Below are 20129 nucleotides of genomic sequence, written 5' to 3' on the forward strand. Positions count from 1 at the left end.
TGTGCACAGCTTACACACTGAAGTTACACCTTTTGTTAAGAGCTGGTTGGTGCTAAGTAGATACAAATAAAAGACACTCTGGAGCATGGTACTGTGGGAAGATGTGTAACTAAGTATGCCTTTTTCCACAAAGCTAAGGAAGCTTTCAAATGTCTGAAACAGCAACAATTTAATGTTTCACAGGTGCCAGGACAGAAATGGAACAAGTTTTTAAGATGAAGCAAGTTTTATAAGTGAATGGAAACACACAGGATATAGGACAAAGCTCTTTGAAAACTAAAACCATATGCCATGTAAAAGTTTCAGTTACAAGACTCAAAATAATAGCTACAGGATATGTTAAGAACAAAACAAAATGAAGTGTTGGCAACTCTTTACATACCTAACATTGCTTATCTCAGACCACACTTGTTTTGCTGCAAGTTTCATAGTTTAAAAATTAAAAAATATAATAAAAAAATGGGTTTTCAGAAAAACTATTAGAAAGGGTTTGGTTGAGTGTCGCAAATTATCACTGTGCTCCAAACAGGTGACTCTTAAAGTTCAGTGGCAGCACTTGGGGGACATGGCTACATTGGAAATTGCAGTGGAGCAGACCATACTAAATTACATGCTGCAACTAGATTGCCTCTGATACCCAGGCTAGCTCGTTTCTAGAGCTAACTGGTACCTCTAAACCATACTATATTCTATGCAATTTGCTTTTGACTATAAAAAAAAGTTAAAGGCTTCCATTTGTTGCATAAACTTACCTCATTACACCCTTGCAGCAGATCAGAACCAAGCAGCTGGTGCATCTAATAGAAGGAGCAGACACCATTTCTTGGGTTTTTTCTCTCCCCACCACCCCAAGTTCCCATGCTTACAAGTATCATGCTTCCAACATATACAATCACTGATATAAAATAAAGTTGTTACAGAGTGCAGTTGAAGTACCAATGGCTCAGACAGACTGGGTGACGACAGTACCATAATTCAGACATGGTGTACTTTCAACACCCATGAACAGAGGACTAGGTTTGACAAGTGATATGTTTCGAATATTTGCCTTTTTAAGAAGTCCCCCCCATATATCCTTCTAGTACAACCACAGCCACTGAAAAAGTAAGCGTACAAGTTCTCCATAGAAACACAAGATTTTAGAAAATACTGCATATACAACATGAACAGATGCCTTCCATGGGCTTCCAAAGAGGTTACTTATTTGCAAAGTCAGTACACAAATAAAAGATCACAAATCGTTTCTATTTTAAGGCAATCTCACGCTGTGCCATTTCAAGTGCATTTTGCCTCACACACTGCAGAGGATGTACACATGCTCCCATTTGAGGTGTCAACATTTGGAACCTGTCAGTATACAAATTACTTGAATTTTTTTTTTTTTTAAGGCCTCATCTACCATTTTTGGTTTGCTTTAAATAAAAGTATTGCATTTTACTCAAAAATCAAAATGAAAAGTATAAGAGATGTAGTGAAAAATTCCTTGCATTTGCTTAAAAGAGCAAAAAGCTAACCTGGTGCATCATGAGTTGAGAGAACAGCTTTGCTAGTTCTTCAGTGGTTTCCAGCTACACAAAGGAATTTCTAGCAAGTTAGACAGTTGTGCTAGACGACCACAAACATCAGCCCAGTTTCCACAGGCTGTCATTCTTTCTAGTGTCTATAAGAAGTTTATTAGAAGCAAGTTCTCACTTGCAGGAGATAGATGCGTATTAAATACACCTGAGATGGAGCGATCATGTTTTCAGTAAAAATTGACAAAGTTTCAGATAGCAGGATTTATAAAGAGCCTAAAGCTCATTTTGTAAACTGCACTGAAACAACAGGAAGTTCTTTACACAGCTTCACCTGGTAAAAGAAGATTTTTTTCTAATAAGGCATTAAGTTAGTTTACTCTTTATGATCCTTTCTACCATGTTGTTAAACGTTTTCACTTCTATCTCCCATTCTCATTTCCAATTTCTGCACACCTCCAGTCTCTTTGCTCCAGTCTTCACTGGCAGAATGCAGTCAGGGATAGTTTACAGGCTGCCTGCAAATACAGGTTCATAACCAAGACTGGGTACATCCAACAATGCTTTTACACAGCTGAAGGATCCTTAAAAAGAGGATGTGGAAACCACTGAGAACAGTAACTGGCATCTCATTGTATCGATGGCATCGCAGAGACTACTGAGCCTCTACATTCACATTTTAGTCCAAAACTGCAGAAGACTTACAGTAAATGAATATTCAAATATGTATTACTCCTTCAGATACACTCACTTCTATGGTTATCAAATGTAACATTTCACCAGATACAAAGCTTCAATCTAGGCTCTAATAAATCCTCATACGCTGTGATAGCCAAGCTTCTTCTGTCCTTTTCAGATGACATCAAGTTACTTGCACAACTTGTTAGAAGATAGTGTCTAAGACACATGGCTTCTCATGGTCCCAATCCTAGCAGATTTTAATGCCACTGACGCAACATTCTGGAGAATCGAGTATGTCTCAGTTTTGGTTTTAGTCAGACTTGTCCTTTTTCTTTCCTGTTAAAGGCACTTTACTTGCAACAGCAGATCCTACAGCCGTAACGCCTCCAGCTACAGCAGAAACACTTCCTTTGACTAGACCCACTCCCACAGAAGGCACAGATGTGACCGCTGTTTTGGTAATTTCCAAGCTCTTCCCTCCAATCCAAGCAACACCCCCAATTGTGGCACCAACAGCTCCCTTTGTGACACTGAAGAGGCCACCAGTCACACGAGAAAGCATGCCAGCCTGCTGCTGCGGGTGGTCTTTGAGTGACCCTAAGGGAACAAACAACAAGCAAATCAATTTCAGCACTAGGATTTAAGCATTTTCAAAAAAAGTGTTACTCATAAATATTTCCTTTTCTAGCCCAACAGCTATTGCACAGCCTATACTTACCTTGCAGGCTGCTTTTCTTGGATGCTCATACACCACCTAGTCCCAAATAACAAACAACAAGGAAACCAAGAAAAGAGCAAGTGGAACCATAGTGGGCAGAGCTAGGGAAGAAACAAACATGAAATAAAGAGGTGAGGGAGTCAGGAGCAGAAGTAACATGCTTGGAGGAGGACAATGAGTCTAGGAGGCAGTAGGAAAGAAAAATCAGCTCTGGATATACCAGAGACCTCTGTTCAGCCCTGCCAACACATTGACTTTCCACTGCAACACACCTTAGGAGAAGCAGCAGAACAGGTCTGTCCCCAGCACTCTCACTGCTGACAACTTGCATCCAGGGCACAGATTCCGAGAGTCACATCCCAGCACTCGTCTACTACTGGATGAAAACCAGGGTGACCAACTTCCCATGCACTGCCAATGTGTTTGTGATAATGCCAGGACTGACCCAGGACTCAGAATTCATTAAAAAACTCTAAAGGTCAGAGTTCCTATGGGCATGCCTGGAATAATTCCAAAACAAAAGGTGCCACCTAGATGAGAGAATTTCCTACGAAGTTGACAAAAAGGAAAACAAGGATACAGAATAGTGAAGCCCAAAGGAGCAGAAAATACCGAAAGTCCTTCCAGCTTACACTAGTCTCCTATTTAAGAAATTGACATAGATAATAGAAAGGGTAATGGAAACTGAAAACATAAATGACAGCCTTGTACTTTAAGCCATGTAATACCCTTCCTGGTTCATTCTAGGCCAGCAGCTTTCAACATGGAAATCTCTAGCAAACATGCATTGCCAACACAAGCACACAGAGAGCAGAATTTCTATTTACTTACAGAAGGTCTTTAAAGCATCACACTCGGAAGGAAGTGTGCAGAGTCTGCTATAAAATCCAATGTCTAATTCACTAGAGGATTCTTGTGACCAGACTAATAGAACTTGTAACAAATTTGGTCAGAAACTGTTTCACTTCCACTTAACTGGTTCACTACAATCAGGGTGAAATAGGCATAAAGTTTCACACCACAGAATTTTAAGAGCTGATTTCAATTAATCAGAACTGATGTAAGGAAGAAATGATCCATCATAACTAACTTTAAAAATAGTAAGAGATACAAACAAAAGTAATCTTTATGTGTTTTTCTTTACATTAGTTCAGGTAGCCAGTCCTTTGACATCATCTACTCTATTTCACAAGTGTGAATACAGAATGTGACAGCGTGTAACTAACTTCTGGTAATGGCTGACATTCCATTTCTGTCCTGTTTGCACTGTCCATAAGGTCTAGCAAATGCCCAGAGCTGCAAAGTTTTATTGCCAGTTGATTTCTGTTCTAGGATACACATCCCTGGTCTCCTTTTTTCTAAAGAGTATGTTTCCAGAGAGTGCCAGACCATGCCTAAATCTATGGAGACTGTCTCAGTCATTTAGACATGGTGCTGATAACACCAAGGTTGTGGGCTGATCCCCACATGGGCCCTCCACTAAAGAGTTGGGCTCAATGATCCTTGTGGGGTGCTTTGAAACTCAGAGTATTTACTCTGAGAATACTCTGTGATTTATGGAGCACTGAGAAAATGACACAACTTCCCTATCCAGGAGTTGGCTCTACCAGGCTATCTTGCAGCCAGCTTCCCGCTGAAAGGAATCCAAGAACGAACAAGAATTTGAATGAACTTAGGTTGCAAAGGTTGGTGCCACTTGCAAGGCAGAAAATACAGCATTAGAATAGCACTACTCATAAAAAGCAGGAGCACAAAAGCTTCTTCCACACATTCTTTAAAGCCTTTGGGCGCCAAGCTTGTTGAGTGTGATTTGAACAAACTACAACTGTTTCTATCTTTAGGAAAAACTGGAAATTGGTTTTGGAATTGAGCCTTTCCTCTAAGGAGTATTTTGGCAGCCTAGTCTGAGAGATGATCTTGCCAGCATTGAACTGGTATCCTTCCATCCACATTTTGGCCATCTTTCTATGATGGTGTAAGTGTATCACGTATAAGGCCTTGCCCAACATTCAAAAGGAGGTTGTTTTTCAATGGTATTCCAGTATTTTAACTAAACTCATAAGGCTTGAAGAGTACATGTGAACCAGAACCAAAAGGAAAAAGCCTCTTCAAGGATGGAGTTTACATTAAGATGAGCTGTGCTTCATTCTACTCCCTCTAACTACACCAATTTTCTCCATCTAATTTAGACTTCATATTCAAACTGGTTATTGTCATACTGAAAGAAAACTGTGCAGAAGAAAATATGTCTTAGCTGCTCACAAATTTGAAATAAAACTTTGGAATAACCAGTGATGATCAAATTCTGCTGTTATGCTCTGAATCTGGAAAACCTAGTGAATATTCTAGGAAGATAAAAAATACCCACTTGTTTCACTGCCTTAATAAAAAAATTGTTCTAGTTTTCAGACCACTGTTGACTTTCTACACATGATGTTTACCATGTATAGAACACAATTAAATCTTTAAGGCAAAAAAACCCCTAAGAACTAAGCAAACAAAACACAGCCTTAAAAATTAGACTTGAAGGTAACACATTAAGGTATAGTTTCCAGTCTGGCATTTGCTAGCAGAAATGCTTCTGGGATCTTAACACAAAAAGAGCAAGAGTTTCTGTCCCCACACCATGCTACTATAACAAGTTCAAGTATAACAGAGCTGAAGAAGCACTGTGCCATGAAAATCTACTTCTCCCTTTCCTCTCATCTTCTTCTGCTAGTGTTTCCTGCCTAATAGTTGTCAAGAAGAGAGTGAGTTATTCCACTTCAACCCTTTCTGCTACAGTTAATGGATAATTCTGTCGTTCAAATGAAGTAAATTGTTTGGTTATACAACATATAAAAGATAAGGTGAAAAAAAGGCAGACCAACAAACAGAACTTTAAAGGGCCATTATAAACTGAAGAGCAATGAACCAAGAGGAATCATGACTCACCGACCTCTACATCCAACACATTTGGGTTTTAAAGCAGACAGAACACAGACAACCTATGTGCCAAGAACGGTTTTTGATCTAGTATGCTTCCAGTCACATTATGCAAACAGGACTCTGCTCAATCCTGCCAGTCCACAGCTTGGAAGAAACTCTGCTCATTTGCAACTGCATTTCCTCTGCAGATCTAATAATCAGCTTAATATTCAGGGGTTCAGGGGACCATGACGTCACTTCGTTAATGAAGTCAAGTGCGTGCTTGTTTTTATGAAACTGTGAGATTGTGAACAGTTAGAACCACGGTTAATTGTATGATGGAAAACAGTCTCCAGAAGCAGTAATGAAGTTCTATATATTTTTAAACACATCTTGTATAAAAGTCACATGCATTATGAACACAGCAACGTGTCCAAAAATGAAGCTGGGCTCTTTCCATCTCACATAATGAATAGAATAAATAAATACCCATTAGACCAATTCATATCTCTGGAAACTAATCTGCAAATTAGGTCCTTCAGTAACTGCCCATCTTCTCTATAATTTATAGGTACAGTTGTTTACTCAGTTATATTCAGTGGCCTTTTCGTAATCAGGATAATGCAGAAGTGAACAATAATCCAGGCCTATCTCATCCCAGGGATGGTTTGTTTACTGTTACATAAAAGAAAGTTAAAGTGTTCAGCTTGCAGATGCATTTCTTTAAGAGAGAACTGAACTTCTGAATAATTTACTTCATATCATGAAAACTAATACATACCTTCTGGTGGTTCATCATGAAGGTATGATGGGACTTCCTGTTGACTTTTGTCCATTTGATTCATTATTGCCTAAAAAAAGAAATTCACATGTGCTATACATATTGCCCAGCAAAGCATAAATGTAATCCATTAATCCAAAATTCAAGTAGCTTAAGTTCCACAAAGAGAACTTCTTTTTCATTATTAGATAAGCTAGCAAGTCCTGTCAAACTGCTCCTATTTGTATTATCAGACTGTGCTTTTGCATTCTTAAACCAGACTCAGTACTTGAAAAAGGTGCTCTCCACCACATCAGCAGTCACACCATCAAGTGCATCTCAAAAAAAAAACCAATCAGGAAGACAACAATCAGGAAAACAAAACAGCAACTGCTATACAACAGCTTATGTTTAAGTACTGAAAAAGTAAAGCCTAGTGATCCTAGAGGTAGTGGCCACTAGAGAAACAACAGCAGCATGCTTGTGAGATCTGCTGATACCTGGAAAGCTGTTTAAAAGTCCTTGTAGCATAATTTGAACAAATGCCATGAAAACAAGATGGAAGAACAGCAACAGAAACACACAATTTATCTTGTCACAGAACTGCATAAATGGTGCAGTGACAGCAGCAGAACTAGGCTGTTTTAACTCTACACAAACTTTCCAATGAAAAGGTTTCAGAAAAGATTTTTTTACACCAGAAGCAGTTTACTAGAGCAGTTCTAGAGCAGCAGTGCCTGACAGGGGAAGCATAGGAGAAAGCTCAAATCAGCAGCTCTGCTTACAGAATTTTTCCTCTGGAGTGGAAGAAAGTAATAACCAGTCCAGGTTTCCTTCCTGCTTTCCTCCCCCACCAAAGCATGCTTTGATATTAAGTCCTGCCTCCTCCCCTGAATCTTCCTGCTAATCTTGCTTTCCCTCCTGAGCAGGAACCAAGGTCAGAAAAAGGAAAAACAAGTCACATTACACCAATCAGCATCCTTCTCTCTTTCTGCCATTGACCTCTTAGTTCTCTTCCCTCTGCACAAGTCTTTAAATAATTTAATTTCTTCCAGGAGTCAACAAGCACCACAAAAATTCCTACTTCTCTTGCTGTGCTCAGATCTCTCTGTACCTCCTCTGGGTGAGAAAGCAGTGGTTGGGATCTGAAGAAGGAATGCGGAGGCAGAAGCAGGTGGGAAGACTCATCTGGAAAACAAGAGCTAAAACCCTCACAGTATTATTATGAAGTTAAAACATCACAGTAAAAACTGGCACCCACATGCTAAATCATAGATCTTTGGATGAGAAGCAAGCCTAAATTGAACATTAAAGAGTCCTCCCAATCAGCACTAAGGGTATCAGTTTAGGGCTCAGAAAACACAGTACCTTTACACCAGAAGCTGAACAGGAAAGCAAGCAAAAATACCTACTACCAGGATGGCCAATTTGATGGAAATGCTGAACAAGTACCACTCAAAAGCCAGACATGTGAACATGATAGCTAAGAAACAGGAAAGTATCATATGATATCCCAAGTTGAGAGGAAACCACAAGGATCACTGAAGTCCAACTCCTGGCCCTGCACAGGACAGCCCCAAGAATTACACCATGCACCTGTGAGTGTTGTCCAAATACTTTTTGAGGTCTGTCAGGCTGGTGCTGTGACCACTTCCCTGGAGAGCCTCTTCCAGTGCCCAACCACCCTGTGGGGCTGCCTTTTCCTAATATCCACCCTAAACTTCCCCTGACACAGCTTTATGCCATTCCCTGTCACTGGTCACCAGAGAGATCAGTGTCCACCCCTCTGCTTCCACTTGTGAGCAAGTTGTAGAGTAGCAACACAGCAAACTGGGAGACTAAAACACATGAGGGCTAAAAGACAATTTTTAAAAGTATCAATTATAGAACTCCTTGTTATTTTATTTAATCACAAATAAGGGGGAAAAAAATTTAAAAAAAGAACCTGACCAATCACAGGAAGCGACTGAAGGCAATCAGGTTCTGGAAAAGGACCTGATTCAGATACTACGTGACATCTTTGCATTCATCTAATGCAAGCTGGAAGAAATAAAAGGTTATCATCCTCACTGTGTGAAGTCACATGTAGGTTTGTTGCTTTTTTCCAACTTGAAATAATAAAAAGCACTGTAAGAAAGAGCAGACAGAAGAAACTGACAGGCCTGACATTATCAATCAAAACATCTGTATCAAGATGAAGCAACTATGTTCCTAATTAACATGTGGCCATTTCAGTCATGAAGATGATTACTCTACTAGGAATGTGGAAGGAGTTTAACCACTTCCTTAGGGAAAGTCCTAAAGAGAGTAAAATAAAAGTCAGAGCCTAGCAAGTCTTAATTCAAACAAAGGAATAAAAAAGTGATCAAAACAGTTCTAAAGCAGACTCAATGGAGACAAATGAGTAAAGACAGAGGTAAATTATTTTTTTATAAAGAACTACCTCCACCAATTTATTTGTATCTAGACAGCATGTAACTCCTAAAAGAACACCAGATAAAATTGCTTGTTTGAGCTTCCAAAATGTTTCTGTCAACAATTCCATATAAGAGATTCAGAGAAGTTATCTAATCTTAAGAGGACAGAGAAAACACTGTCAGGGATTACCAACAAGTTTAGAGGGGAGTTGGAATAAGTTACCAGTTTTGGACATAGGCATAACACTAGAAAGAGTCACAAGACTTCACACAAGGTTTAGTATTTTCTGCTGTTAAGAAGGTACCGGATACAGCAACCCTAACAGCAGATACAGCCCAGATGAAGCCCCTAGAATCTGTTGTACACGACATAATATCAGTAGTTAATTAAGATAAGACTTGTCCAATAGAAAGAGTTAGAGTAAGACTGGCAGACAAGACAGGTAAGGGAAGCTTTCATAAGTCTCCACAGTCTAGCTTAGACTGTCAGATTTGGTTTCAGTTCCTGCAAAGCTAAATGAGCAAAGCAATGTATTGGCAGGGGAATTTCACAGCAGAGTTTCTAGTCTAGTTAAAAAGTATATTAGTATAAAAATAGCAGCACATGTCAAATCACAGCACTATATACAAAGAGTGGTTCAGATTAGGCATTCTTTCCCATTACCTTCCATAGAACTTCGAAGTTACATAATTCTTGACCCCAAGCTTCTCCTTAAAAGTCAGACGGGAATACTACACAATACATATAACTCACGTGCAATGGTTTAACACCATTGCAACAGAAATATTTCACTCACTCACAACTACAAAGACCCCAGTGGTCTATCTTATCTTGTGCAGCCCAGGCACTGGCAACCAGCTGCTATCAGACCCCAGAATTCAACAGAGAACTACACATGCCTGAGAACAGCAGCTAAGGCAAGTAAGTCACTGTTGGTAGGACTGAATTTGTTCTACACAGAAGGGAGCCTTCAGGGGTTTGCAGACCAGAAAGTTGAAAACTACTGTATGATGGGTGGTTCTACAGATCCTAGAAGCACTCCAGGGATGCTAGGTGGGTGGCTGGACTGGATGGTCTTGAAAATCTCTTCCAACCTTGATGATTCTATGATGCTGCAAGAGATGTGCCCAACCAGCCTGTGCTAGGTTTTACTCACTGTTCTATATCATCAGCGCAAGTGAAAACCGAATCACATCACTGTCAGAAAAGGCTCACAGCCTGACCCAAAACACAGCTTGGCACATAAGACCTCACAAAGCACAATTCAGGTCCTTTTGTTTTTCTGTAGAAGCTCTCCAGGGAATCACAGAATCAAGACCAAGATACAACAAAGGACTTCTACAGAAAATTTTCAAATATCTACGTTCCAGTCTGCATTAAGCATACTGGTATCCAATTTAACACATCAGGAGACTTGAAAGACTCTGAAAAGTGATCCAAAAATTCTGTGTGCTAAACAAGGTGCAGCATATCTGGTGAACAGGATATGCACAGGAGCATGTTTTAAACCTGGCTCCCCTCCAGAGATTTAAGATGAGTATTTCTATTGACTGGAGGTCAAAGGCCTGGAATAATTGCTTGGTGGCAGATTACTTCATCCAGTCTTCAGAGCAAGAGGGCAGGAATATAACTTTTATCTTCAAAAACTGGAGACAGAAAAACAGAAGCCACTCACCACATTTTACATAATACCATGAAGGTGAAAGCACTCAATGCCTCCTTTGACTATTAAGATCTAGGCCTGTATGCCCTGCTTTGCATCAGAATCCTCTGGTCATGAGACTGCAGTGTATCCTAAGGGATGATCCTGTTCAAGATTTCTCCTGAAGATGCATCCCCACAAAGAAGAAGAAAGCAAAATTCATGAGACCCAACAGAGATTACAACTCAGCTAAAATCGAAAGCAGTGACATGGAGATGCAAGTGTAAGACTTTTGCACAGAGTTAAGTCATTCAGACATGATATAGGTTAAGGAACTCTGGAAGCTTGGAAGTTGCAGATTCAAAGTCCCCACTGTGCACTGAATCATTAGTCACAATGATTACCAGTACTGCAGGTGTATGCAACAAGGCAAAGATTTATCAGAAACCTGAACTTTGGAACTCTTCTGATATGTTTTTCAGAATCTTCTTCAAAGTACAGTCAGACTGGCCAAAGAAAAAGGGAAGAATAAAGCAAGCAAAGAGATCTTTCTTCGGCATTTTCATCCTCTGATGCCAAATTCACTGACACTTGTGTCACTGCAGAAAAGCCTCCAGCTTCATTTAACATCTTCATTAAATGATGACATGGAATGAGGCAGGATCTCCATGAGGCCCAGCAAAACTCATAGGGACATTCATGAAGCAGAAACCTATCATATCACTGGCACACTCCAGTTTCCTTCTTCATCTGTGTTTTCTCATGTCAAGAAGTGGAAGCAAACCCAGCTCTTAAAAGAGATTTCAAACAGGGATAAATGTAAACTACCTCTTGGAGTTTTTTCCCCTGTATGCTCATGAAGATACTATTCATTCAAGAGATATGGGATAACTTCTCATCTTTCTTAAAAACACACTAAAATAAATTATAGCCTTCACATGAAAAAGATTTAAAAAATAAAAATGGAAGTCACTCAACTGATTTGAAAGAAAACACACTTCCATATTTACAGAATACAAAAGACATAGAAAGCTGAACTGTTTTACCCTGTTGTAAAAAAATAAAAAAGAAATTGTTTAGAAGAGGGTTTTTAATTCAAGAGCTATTTGTAACATTAACAGTGTTATAAGACCCTGAATGAAAGCACCAAGAAGCTCTAGAGGTAATGGCAGAGCTATACATACATTCACATCAAAGCTGATTAAAATAAAACTTACTCACCAAATATATTCCTTTGTGAAGATTTCTAGTTAGTTGTTTCCACAAAAGTATTCTGCGTACACCTATGAGAAAGGTAGAAGGTTAATGACATTTTATGGAACAGCAACTGTCACACACCTGCCATGGGTGTACAGTGGGAATCAGGAATACAAATCCCCACAGTATGGAGGAAGCACACTTGGTATGGCCTTAAGATACCACATTTTTAGAGATTTATGTCACCAAAGCACCAATTCCTTCTTGGCAACAGAGATAATTTTACTTGCTCTGTGTGCTGCCATGAGGATTGCTATGAAGCAAGATAATCCATGCTAAGACATAAATGCTTCTTAATGAGCCTGCAGTTCTTGGACAGTAATTTGTGTAAAGTTTTAGCCTTCCATTGAGAAGTGGGCTCTAACCATTGCAGACGTGTAACTTCCCGAGTTTTAGCGGATGTTCTCGGTGTCTTTCTGACTTTACAGACAAAAAGCCCTTCTGTCTCAGCACAGTAAACCTGGCCCAAGCAGCAGGCAGTGAAAACTGGCTTGTTTCAATGCCACTACTCAGATATTTGTGGGTAGCAATGAAACGACCCAAGGATGGGGCCAATTTCAGCCGGCAGCTTAATGCTGCTCCAGACAGCAGCCGCCAGTGCTGGAACTTCTCACCTGATAGAGCTGCAAACAAACCCATCTCCCTGCCTTGTTCCACCACAAAAGAATTTATCTTCCTTCTGGCTACCAGCTATGCAGTTAGAAAGCCAGGCTACAGAGCTGATGGAAAACAAACAACCCTTGCCACATGCATTCCCCTCTTTCAGCAGCTACAGCAGATTTCTGAATGAACCTGATGTATTTCACATACACAGAAAAAAAATATTTGTAGGTATGATAGTTAAAGAAATAAATTTTTGGAAGAGCAACAGTGCTGTGCTCTCCAAATTAAACAAGGAAATAAACATGAAGCCAAAAAAGGTAATCCCATCCATGGCTGCTCTTCAGGGTACTGCTTCAGCTGCACAAGCGACCCCTCACTATCAGCTTCACTGCCTTACTCCTTGGATTAGGGCTTGTAACATGTCACAGGTAAGTGTGCTCAGTGCTCTTAGTTCTCTCAGACACAACCCTCAGAGCGCAGCCAACATGGAAATGTGTGCTTCAGTTTGTTACTGCAGGGAAGAGAGTTGACTGAGCTTCTGCAAGAAGAGTCAGTGCTAACAGCACTAAAGTAAAAAAACAAATCCAGGCATGTAGAAAGCATGTAGCTAAAAACCAAGAGCACAGCGAGTATTTCAACAAGCCTTCTGTTTAAAATCCAAGTTTCAAAATTCTGATTTATATACAAAGCAAGAGTGGATTGGAAGCAAGTATGCCCACTTCAAATGAAAAAAAGACTGCATTCAAGTGAAGACCCCAAGAAGTTGATCAGAAGCTTCCAGGTGTGAACCATGACTTACTTCCAAGCCTACAGCAGGCAGACAACTTCCTCCAAAAGAAGTTGCCATAAGTAATGTACATAACAAGCTCACAGCATGCAGGATACCGAACACAGCTGGGAAGGTAATGCAACATATCAGTATTAGAAACCAAACACACACACCATGATTAAAAGCAAAAGAGAGGTATAATATCTCCTGCAAAAAAAGCCCTTAACTCTGCCCAGGACATTACTATATCATATCTACCATGGATGGAGAATCCACTATTTCTCCATCACTGTCAACTAAAACATAGATAGGGTCCAGAAAAGGCTCTAGGGAACACCTGATGTTGGCAATCAAGTTTTCTTTGATGCAATGATTTACAAGATACAAAATCAAAGGTGGCATGAAACGGAATTCCCCTTTTCTAGTTCTCCAAAACTGGTTCCTAAGAAGCACATGGTAAATTCCAGTACAGCTTCAGAAAGACCATGAAAACTCCATTTTACCAGTTCTGTCATCCTCCGCTTCATGCTAGCTCAGTTTTCAGAAGAGTCTTCCCCATTTCTTCTTACACTTTCCTAATGCCTGAGCTCCAGATCAGTCTCAGACCTCCTTTTCCAGAAGGCCCTCAAAGACAAAACCTGACTGTGCCTAACAGCCAGCGATAAAGCAGCTTCTGAACTTCCCTGCCACCTCTGCTAACAAAATAAAGAATCTTTTTCCTAGCATCCACCACCTGTTTGTTGGCTCCTACCTGACATTCAGACCTGGTCACTTGCTGGACAAGGACCACTTTTCAGTTTGTGCTTTTGCAGTACTGTCCATTTCTACGCAGAGGAGGCAACACTAACTTTCTGCATATTTAGCCATAGTTTAACAGTTTAAGAGAGCTTTACATGATATGCTGGATAACATTTACTAAGCAGTCTTAAAACTGATGTGCATACAAACCAGTATTTACATGCTATATTAAGCAACCTTGTACGTACCCTGTACCCAGTTATACAGGGGCATGCTGCCTGAAGCAACACAGTGGACACACTGAAACAAGCTACATGTGCTTGGTATTTATCTTCCTTATGGAGTGACATCCTGATTCGGAGCTCTCATTTTCAGCCCAATTATGAGCAGAAGAAAGCATTTAATTGCATCCACAGAGGCTGTCTCTGCGGTTCACACAATGACCAGAAACAGCCATATGGCTAAAATAACTTGCTTCTGTTTCCAGGCCACACCACATAAACGCCTGGGCCAGGTGAATGTGGAAAGCTAAGCTGGTCCCAAACAGTTCACAAAAAAAACCCTCTTCGTATGCTACTCTGTCAAGCTGGACTCGAAAGACATGGATGAAACAAAGAGCATGTTACTACAGCAAACATCCGAACACTTCAAAGTTTAAAAAGAAGAAAACCCGAAACAAAGCTTCTCCTAGGTCAGAGAAATTCACGAGGCAGAACAAGACCATCCAGGAGCCAGGCCGAGGCGACCACGGCTCCCTCCGCTGCCCTCCCAGGTGGGCGGGGTCCGCTCCTCCATGGGCGCCCGGCCCAGGGAGGGTGGTAGCGGCAGGGCAGAGCAGCCCACCCCGCCCGCGGCCCCGCACCCGAGGAGCCGCTCCACACCGCCCGAGGGCGGCCCAAGCCCCGCAGTCCCCTCCCCGTCCTCCCGTCGCAGCTACCTGCGTGCCCGGCGGAGCTGCGGAGGCGGCCCGGCAGCGACCCCCGCTCGTGTGCCCCGCCGGGCCAGCGCGGGCACCGCCGGCATCTCTGCGCAGGGCGGCGGCACTGACGTGGCAGCCAAGGCCGCGGCGGAGCCGCTACTCCCGGCCCGGCCCTCCCTCCCCGCGGAGCCGCGGCAGGAAGCACAAAGGCGGCCGGGCTGTGCCCGCGCCGGGGGCAGGTGGCGGCGGCTCCGCAGGCTCCACCGGGGCGCGCCGGGCGCTCTCCCGCCTCCTCCCCTCGAAGTTCCCCTTTCTCCGCGGGGAGGCAGGGAGGGGAGGCGGGGAGGACGCTCGGGGGGCTGCCCGGCTGGCGGCGGGGCCGAGGAGCAGCGGCCGCTCATCCCTCCCTCGCTCCCTCACTCACCGCACGGCGCTCGCCGCTCACTCGGCCCGCCCGGGCTCCGCTCAGACTTTACTCCTCCGCCCGTCCCCGCTGCCGACGTGGCGCCCGCCGCTGCCCGCCCTGCCGGCGCCCGCAGACCCCGCCCCAGCGCCCGGCGCGGCCCCTCGGCGGCCGGGGGGCGCCGCCGCTCCCGCCCCCTCCCCGCCCCGGGGGTGCCGGGACCCGCCGGCCCCCGCCTCCTGCGCCGCCGCCGCCCGTGCCCGCTCCCTCCGAGCGGCCGCGCCCCCGGGGGCCTGCGCAGGCCCGGCCCGACCCCGTGGACCCTGCGGGCCCGGGGCCACCTTCGTCTCGCAGGCACGACGCGGGTCCTGCGGGGCCGGGCACCGAGGTGGAGGAAGATGCCGGGTAGTGGCAGGGTTGAGGAGAGGAGGGGAGGAGTGCCGGCGTCGCCGTAGCTGACCGGGATGCTTCGGGGTGCAGGAGAGGGGCTTGTGGCGCTCAGTTGGGCTGGGGAGCATCTCGGCCGAGAGGTCCTGGAGAAGACATGGTTCCTTGGGGGGCACCCTGCCCGTGCTGTTGGCACAACGGGGAGGCTGCAGAAACTCCCTGCAGCACAGAGCAGCACACTCCGACAAGGAGCTGCACCCAGTCCAGTGCCAGCGGCGTCTTGTGGAGCCACGACGCTAATCCCAAGGATCTGCGTTTATGTTAAGCAATATTTACATTGCGTCCTTTATCCCAGCTATTTGAGTGAGCTGAGCTTCTCACATGGCACCTGTAGAGAATAAATTCGTGGTAGTCATGGTTTAAGGGCATGGCTTGATAGGTAACTGCACCAATGAGGATAGCTGGGGAAAGACAGGTTTTATGATGCTCACCCCCTTCTTTGGGACTTCTCCATGTACATCCCTAGGGATCCCTGGGGATGAACAGTGACTTTCAAGTTTGTTAGATAAGGAAATGCTGGATGGCCGGGGGAGAGAGGAAAGGCGCAGGTACTTTGAGTTTAGAAACAGAACTGCTCTCAGAAGCACAGGAATACTAAATGCTTTATTGAATGCTTCACAAGTTTAGAAAAGTTATGTAGACAAAATACCACCTCTGCTTCCTCCTTTATTTGTGTGTCAATGTAATCTATCAGAGCAATGCTGCATGGGCTCAGAGGAGCTTGCTGATAACAGGGACTTGGCGTTCCTGACCTGCTGAACGAATAACATCCATATTCTCTTGTTTGGATCTGAATGAGTGAAAGCATCGATGTGGGAGAATCCAAGTGAAACACTGAGGGTGGTGTCTGGTAGGGAGCACGCCATGGATTCTGTCAGGATATGGGAGACACATAGAGTGCATGAATTAGTCATGTTCTTTGGAAGTAATACTGCACAGACACACGGGAGTTCTACTCTGGGATCTTGATTTCCATCTGGAAGGCTGCAACTCTGCAGACACTCAGTGTTTGCAGAATGTGTTTACTATTTAGTGTTTACCTGCCTGGTTCTAATAGATGACACCTGCGACTGTTGACATCTTTTTGGTCTTTGAGATAAGGATATTTTCTTACTGCTGCTATTCATCCCTTGTTCTAAGGCCCAGCTGTACACAGTGCTTTCTATACATGCTTTCTATATATGCTTCAAATGCAAGGCCTGAAGCTTCTCATGGCAGCAGAAAGAGTTGCTGCTCGAGCATTTTTGCTGTAATAGAGGTAATCACTCATAAACTTTACAGCACAAGGCATTGAAGAATGTTTTGCCTTCTAGTCACTGAAAATGAAAGGCCTCACAGAGATTAACATCTCTTCTTTTCAAACACTGAAAGACTTAGGATAGCACAGGACCTCGGTCGGTTAAGTGTTTTGCTGAGCCAACAGAAAGAGCCAACTTCCTTGTAAAGCCACAGCTTTACTCAGGAGAAGAGTCTCACTGACAGGTGTAATGACTGAAATAACTTCAGGCTGACATCTCTGCAGACAACAGAAAAATGAGCAGTGTCCCTGTTACTTTGCTAAACTAACGCTGAAGCTGAGGGAGAGGTTTTGGTTGCAGAGGTGTTGTCATCATGACTATTTTTAGTCTCATTTAATTTTTCATTCATTGAACGTTTCCTTTATAAATAGGCTCAAAGATGGTCTGCTGTTGGTATATTCAGAAAAGACTTCTTAAGTATTACTGAATCTTTCTGAGAGATAAATAACATGCTTTCACTGGAAATAACATGTAATTACCTTCTTAACAATTTTAAAATGGAAAAAAGACAACATTCTCTCTTTCCCTGTGGAGGAGTGGTTCCTTCATTTAGATTATAGGCTTTTACATTTCATCTGTGAATGCACTATGATTATAGATGCAGAACATAATTGAAGTAAGGTCAAAATATATACATTTTGTATTCTATTGTGAGGATTGTGGTTGCTTCTGCTGCAGTAGCTGTGGGGAACTACAGCCAGAGTTGGAGTTTTACTGTGTTGGGTTCAATGTAGACCGAGGAAAGAGCCCTAAAAGAAGTCCTTCTCTCTCAGTGCAGAACTTAATTTAAAACGTGACTACTGTCTCCTGAATTCCTAGGCCTTGCAGTTCCATTTTCCTGTTGTAGGTAGCTGTTGTGAAAAGTCAGAGCTGTGGGGTTTGTGTCTGGTAGGTGTCTGGTGAAGTCTACAGGCATATGACTGACAACAAACTCCAGCTGAACTGGGTGCTCAACAGCAGACCTGAACAGGGAAGGCAACAGGAAAGCTTGTTCAGATGTGTTGTTACATTTGATCCATTTCTAAAAATTCTGAAGTGGAGCAGCCAAGGCCAGAGATGGACTTTAGAGGATGCCATCTCCTGACTTGTAATGCCATGAATACCTCCCCATCACAGATCCATGCCTGTGGTGTAATGGAGAGGGATTAGGCAAGGACTGTACTTTTGCAAATTCCAAATATAAATCTACCTTGGGGCTTAAAATGTGTTCCCTGCGTAGATAACCTAGATTAATAGTGTGCTGGAAGGAAGGAGGGAGGGAGGCAGGGAGGTTAATATCCAACATTTGTTGGTAGTGAGGCTGCTGGCTGATTTACTACTGACAAAACCAGGCAGGGATGAAAGAACAGCATACCCCACTCAAACATACATAATGTCTTCATTGCATATGAAGGGACATGCTTGGTTAAGCGTGATGCCTCACCTGCACATGCATCTCGTCTCATAGAAAAGGAAACTGACTGTCTGCTTGTCCTGGGTGACTGTAGCATGCAAGGGAAGAAAGAAACTTGGAGAAGTGAGTTGCTTGCACAATATTTTTGGCTGAGGGGCCAGGCAGTAACAGATCAAATGTTCTACTGAAGTACCACAGCAGTGCCAACAAAAAAGCCAGAGTATCCTTCTTCCTTTTTGTTACAGAGTTGTACAAATCATGAATAAAAAATAATAGATTTTTTAGATCTTGGGCTGTTAAGTGTTTGGAGGTATCTTTTTTGTTACCTGTGCACACACAAGTTCAAGACATTATCACAATATAATTACATGCTTAAAAAAAATTATCAAGAAACATGGTTTTGCAGATTGTAGTCAGCTCATTACTGAGCCATTAAGAAACTGGTTCCAGCAGCAGAGCTGTTAATGAGCTGGTTTCAAGTAGTGTGTGCTTTGTGATTACTTGGCGCTCTGCCTCAGTATAATTAAGATTTTAAATTTACATAGTGCTATTCAACCATGGGTTGCACTAGTGTTTACAAAAGTGAATAGATTTAATTGTCCTCATTTTATAGGTCAGGCCACGGTGTCATTTTGGGGTCAAGGGACAAGACTGAAGCCACCCATCCCCTGAAGCAGGCTGGATCTGTTGCTCAACCTGCAGGGTGGCATTTCTTCCATACAACTGAGAAAATGATTGGGTGGACATTGGCAAACCCAGAACAAAACAATTACAATAATATTATTTAGTAGAACTATCATATCTGATTTAATGTATTCACTGAGATTTGCAAAGATCACAGCAAAGTTTCCTATCTGTAGAAACACAGTGGCCAATTAAAAAATTTACCTTTGACAGGAAAATGATCAAAATAATTGGTTTCTCAGAGCCTTAAAACAAAAAGAAAGATAATCACATAACAAGAAACACTATTGTTCCTTCTATCACACTGTCTTCATATTATCAGCAATTATTTGATGTTCTAATCTTGCAAGCCTTATGAATATGAGCAGCCATGAGTAGCATGAGCAAAGTTTGCTGAAACAAATGAGCCTGGAAAGGTCAGATCCCTGCCTTGAATAAATAGGTACAAATGACAATACTGCTGTTTAATCTCCTAGGTGTGGTGTGCTGCATAGAAGTGCAGCAACTCTTGTGACATTTTGGCTTTTTTCTCAATTTTAAGTAAAATATCCTTCTTGCTGTTTCCCAGCTGTGTGCCCTACTTGCTGGTGTGATTTCATAAGCTTTTTTGCTCTGTTTTACGCAGGTGGAAGGTTGAGTGAGTTATGAGTTGGGTGTGTGTTCACCCACTTTCACAGCATAACCTCCAAAGAAAATTGTTGGCATGGGAACCTTCCCCAAGAGGTTGACATTTAAAATAACACGCTGTGCTTAGCATGAAGTCACTCCTAAGGTTTATCTCTACCATGCCTCCGTTTTTGTTATGAAATAAAACATTAACATGATTGGATTTACAGATCTACGCAGCAAGAAGTCCTTCCATGTTTTTGAGGTTACAAACAAAGCAAAGATAAAACCCAGGCATGTAAAGGCACCGAGCACCTCTTCCCTTGCTTTTCTCTCCCAAGAGGTCTCTGCAGAGCTGGTGGATGCTTTCCA

General features: G+C 42.7%; 1 protein-coding gene across 3 annotated transcripts; it reads right to left on the reverse strand.

Moving 5' to 3' along the window:
- Positions 1 to 152: 152 nt before the first annotated feature.
- Positions 153 to 15443, reverse strand: TMEM263 (transmembrane protein 263). Of its 3 annotated transcripts, none has more exons than XM_039570767.1 (4): positions 15351 to 15443; positions 11862 to 11923; positions 6602 to 6671; positions 153 to 2792 (listed from the first exon to the last, which is right to left on the reverse strand). In XM_039570767.1, the coding sequence occupies exons 3-4, from the start codon at positions 6663 to 6665 to the stop codon at positions 2506 to 2508; spliced, it is 351 nt and encodes a 116-aa protein (XP_039426701.1). In that variant the 5' UTR covers positions 6666 to 6671; positions 11862 to 11923; positions 15351 to 15443; the 3' UTR covers positions 153 to 2505. The 3 variants fall into 3 exon arrangements, with proteins under 3 accessions (XP_039426701.1, XP_039426700.1, XP_019148185.1); XM_039570766.1 differs by lacking the exon at positions 15351 to 15443 and adding an exon at positions 14945 to 15043; XM_019292640.3 differs by lacking the exon at positions 15351 to 15443 and adding an exon at positions 7695 to 7782 and having other exon boundaries at positions 11862 to 11901.
- Positions 15444 to 20129: the final 4686 nt, after the last annotated feature.

Source organism: Corvus cornix, chromosome 1A (genome assembly GCF_000738735.6).
Source record: "Corvus cornix cornix isolate S_Up_H32 chromosome 1A, ASM73873v5, whole genome shotgun sequence".
In the NCBI taxonomy this organism is placed as follows: domain Eukaryota; kingdom Metazoa; phylum Chordata; class Aves; order Passeriformes; family Corvidae; genus Corvus; species Corvus cornix.

Coding starts and splice junctions, on each gene's coding strand:
- TMEM263 (XM_039570767.1), bottom strand. CDS start 6,665: ATGAATCAAATGGACAAAAGTCAACAGGAAGTCCCATCATACCTTCAT. Junction 2,793..6,601: donor TCATGATGAACCACCAGAAG/GTATGTATTAGT, acceptor TTGTTCCCTTAG/GGTCACTCAAAGACCACCCG.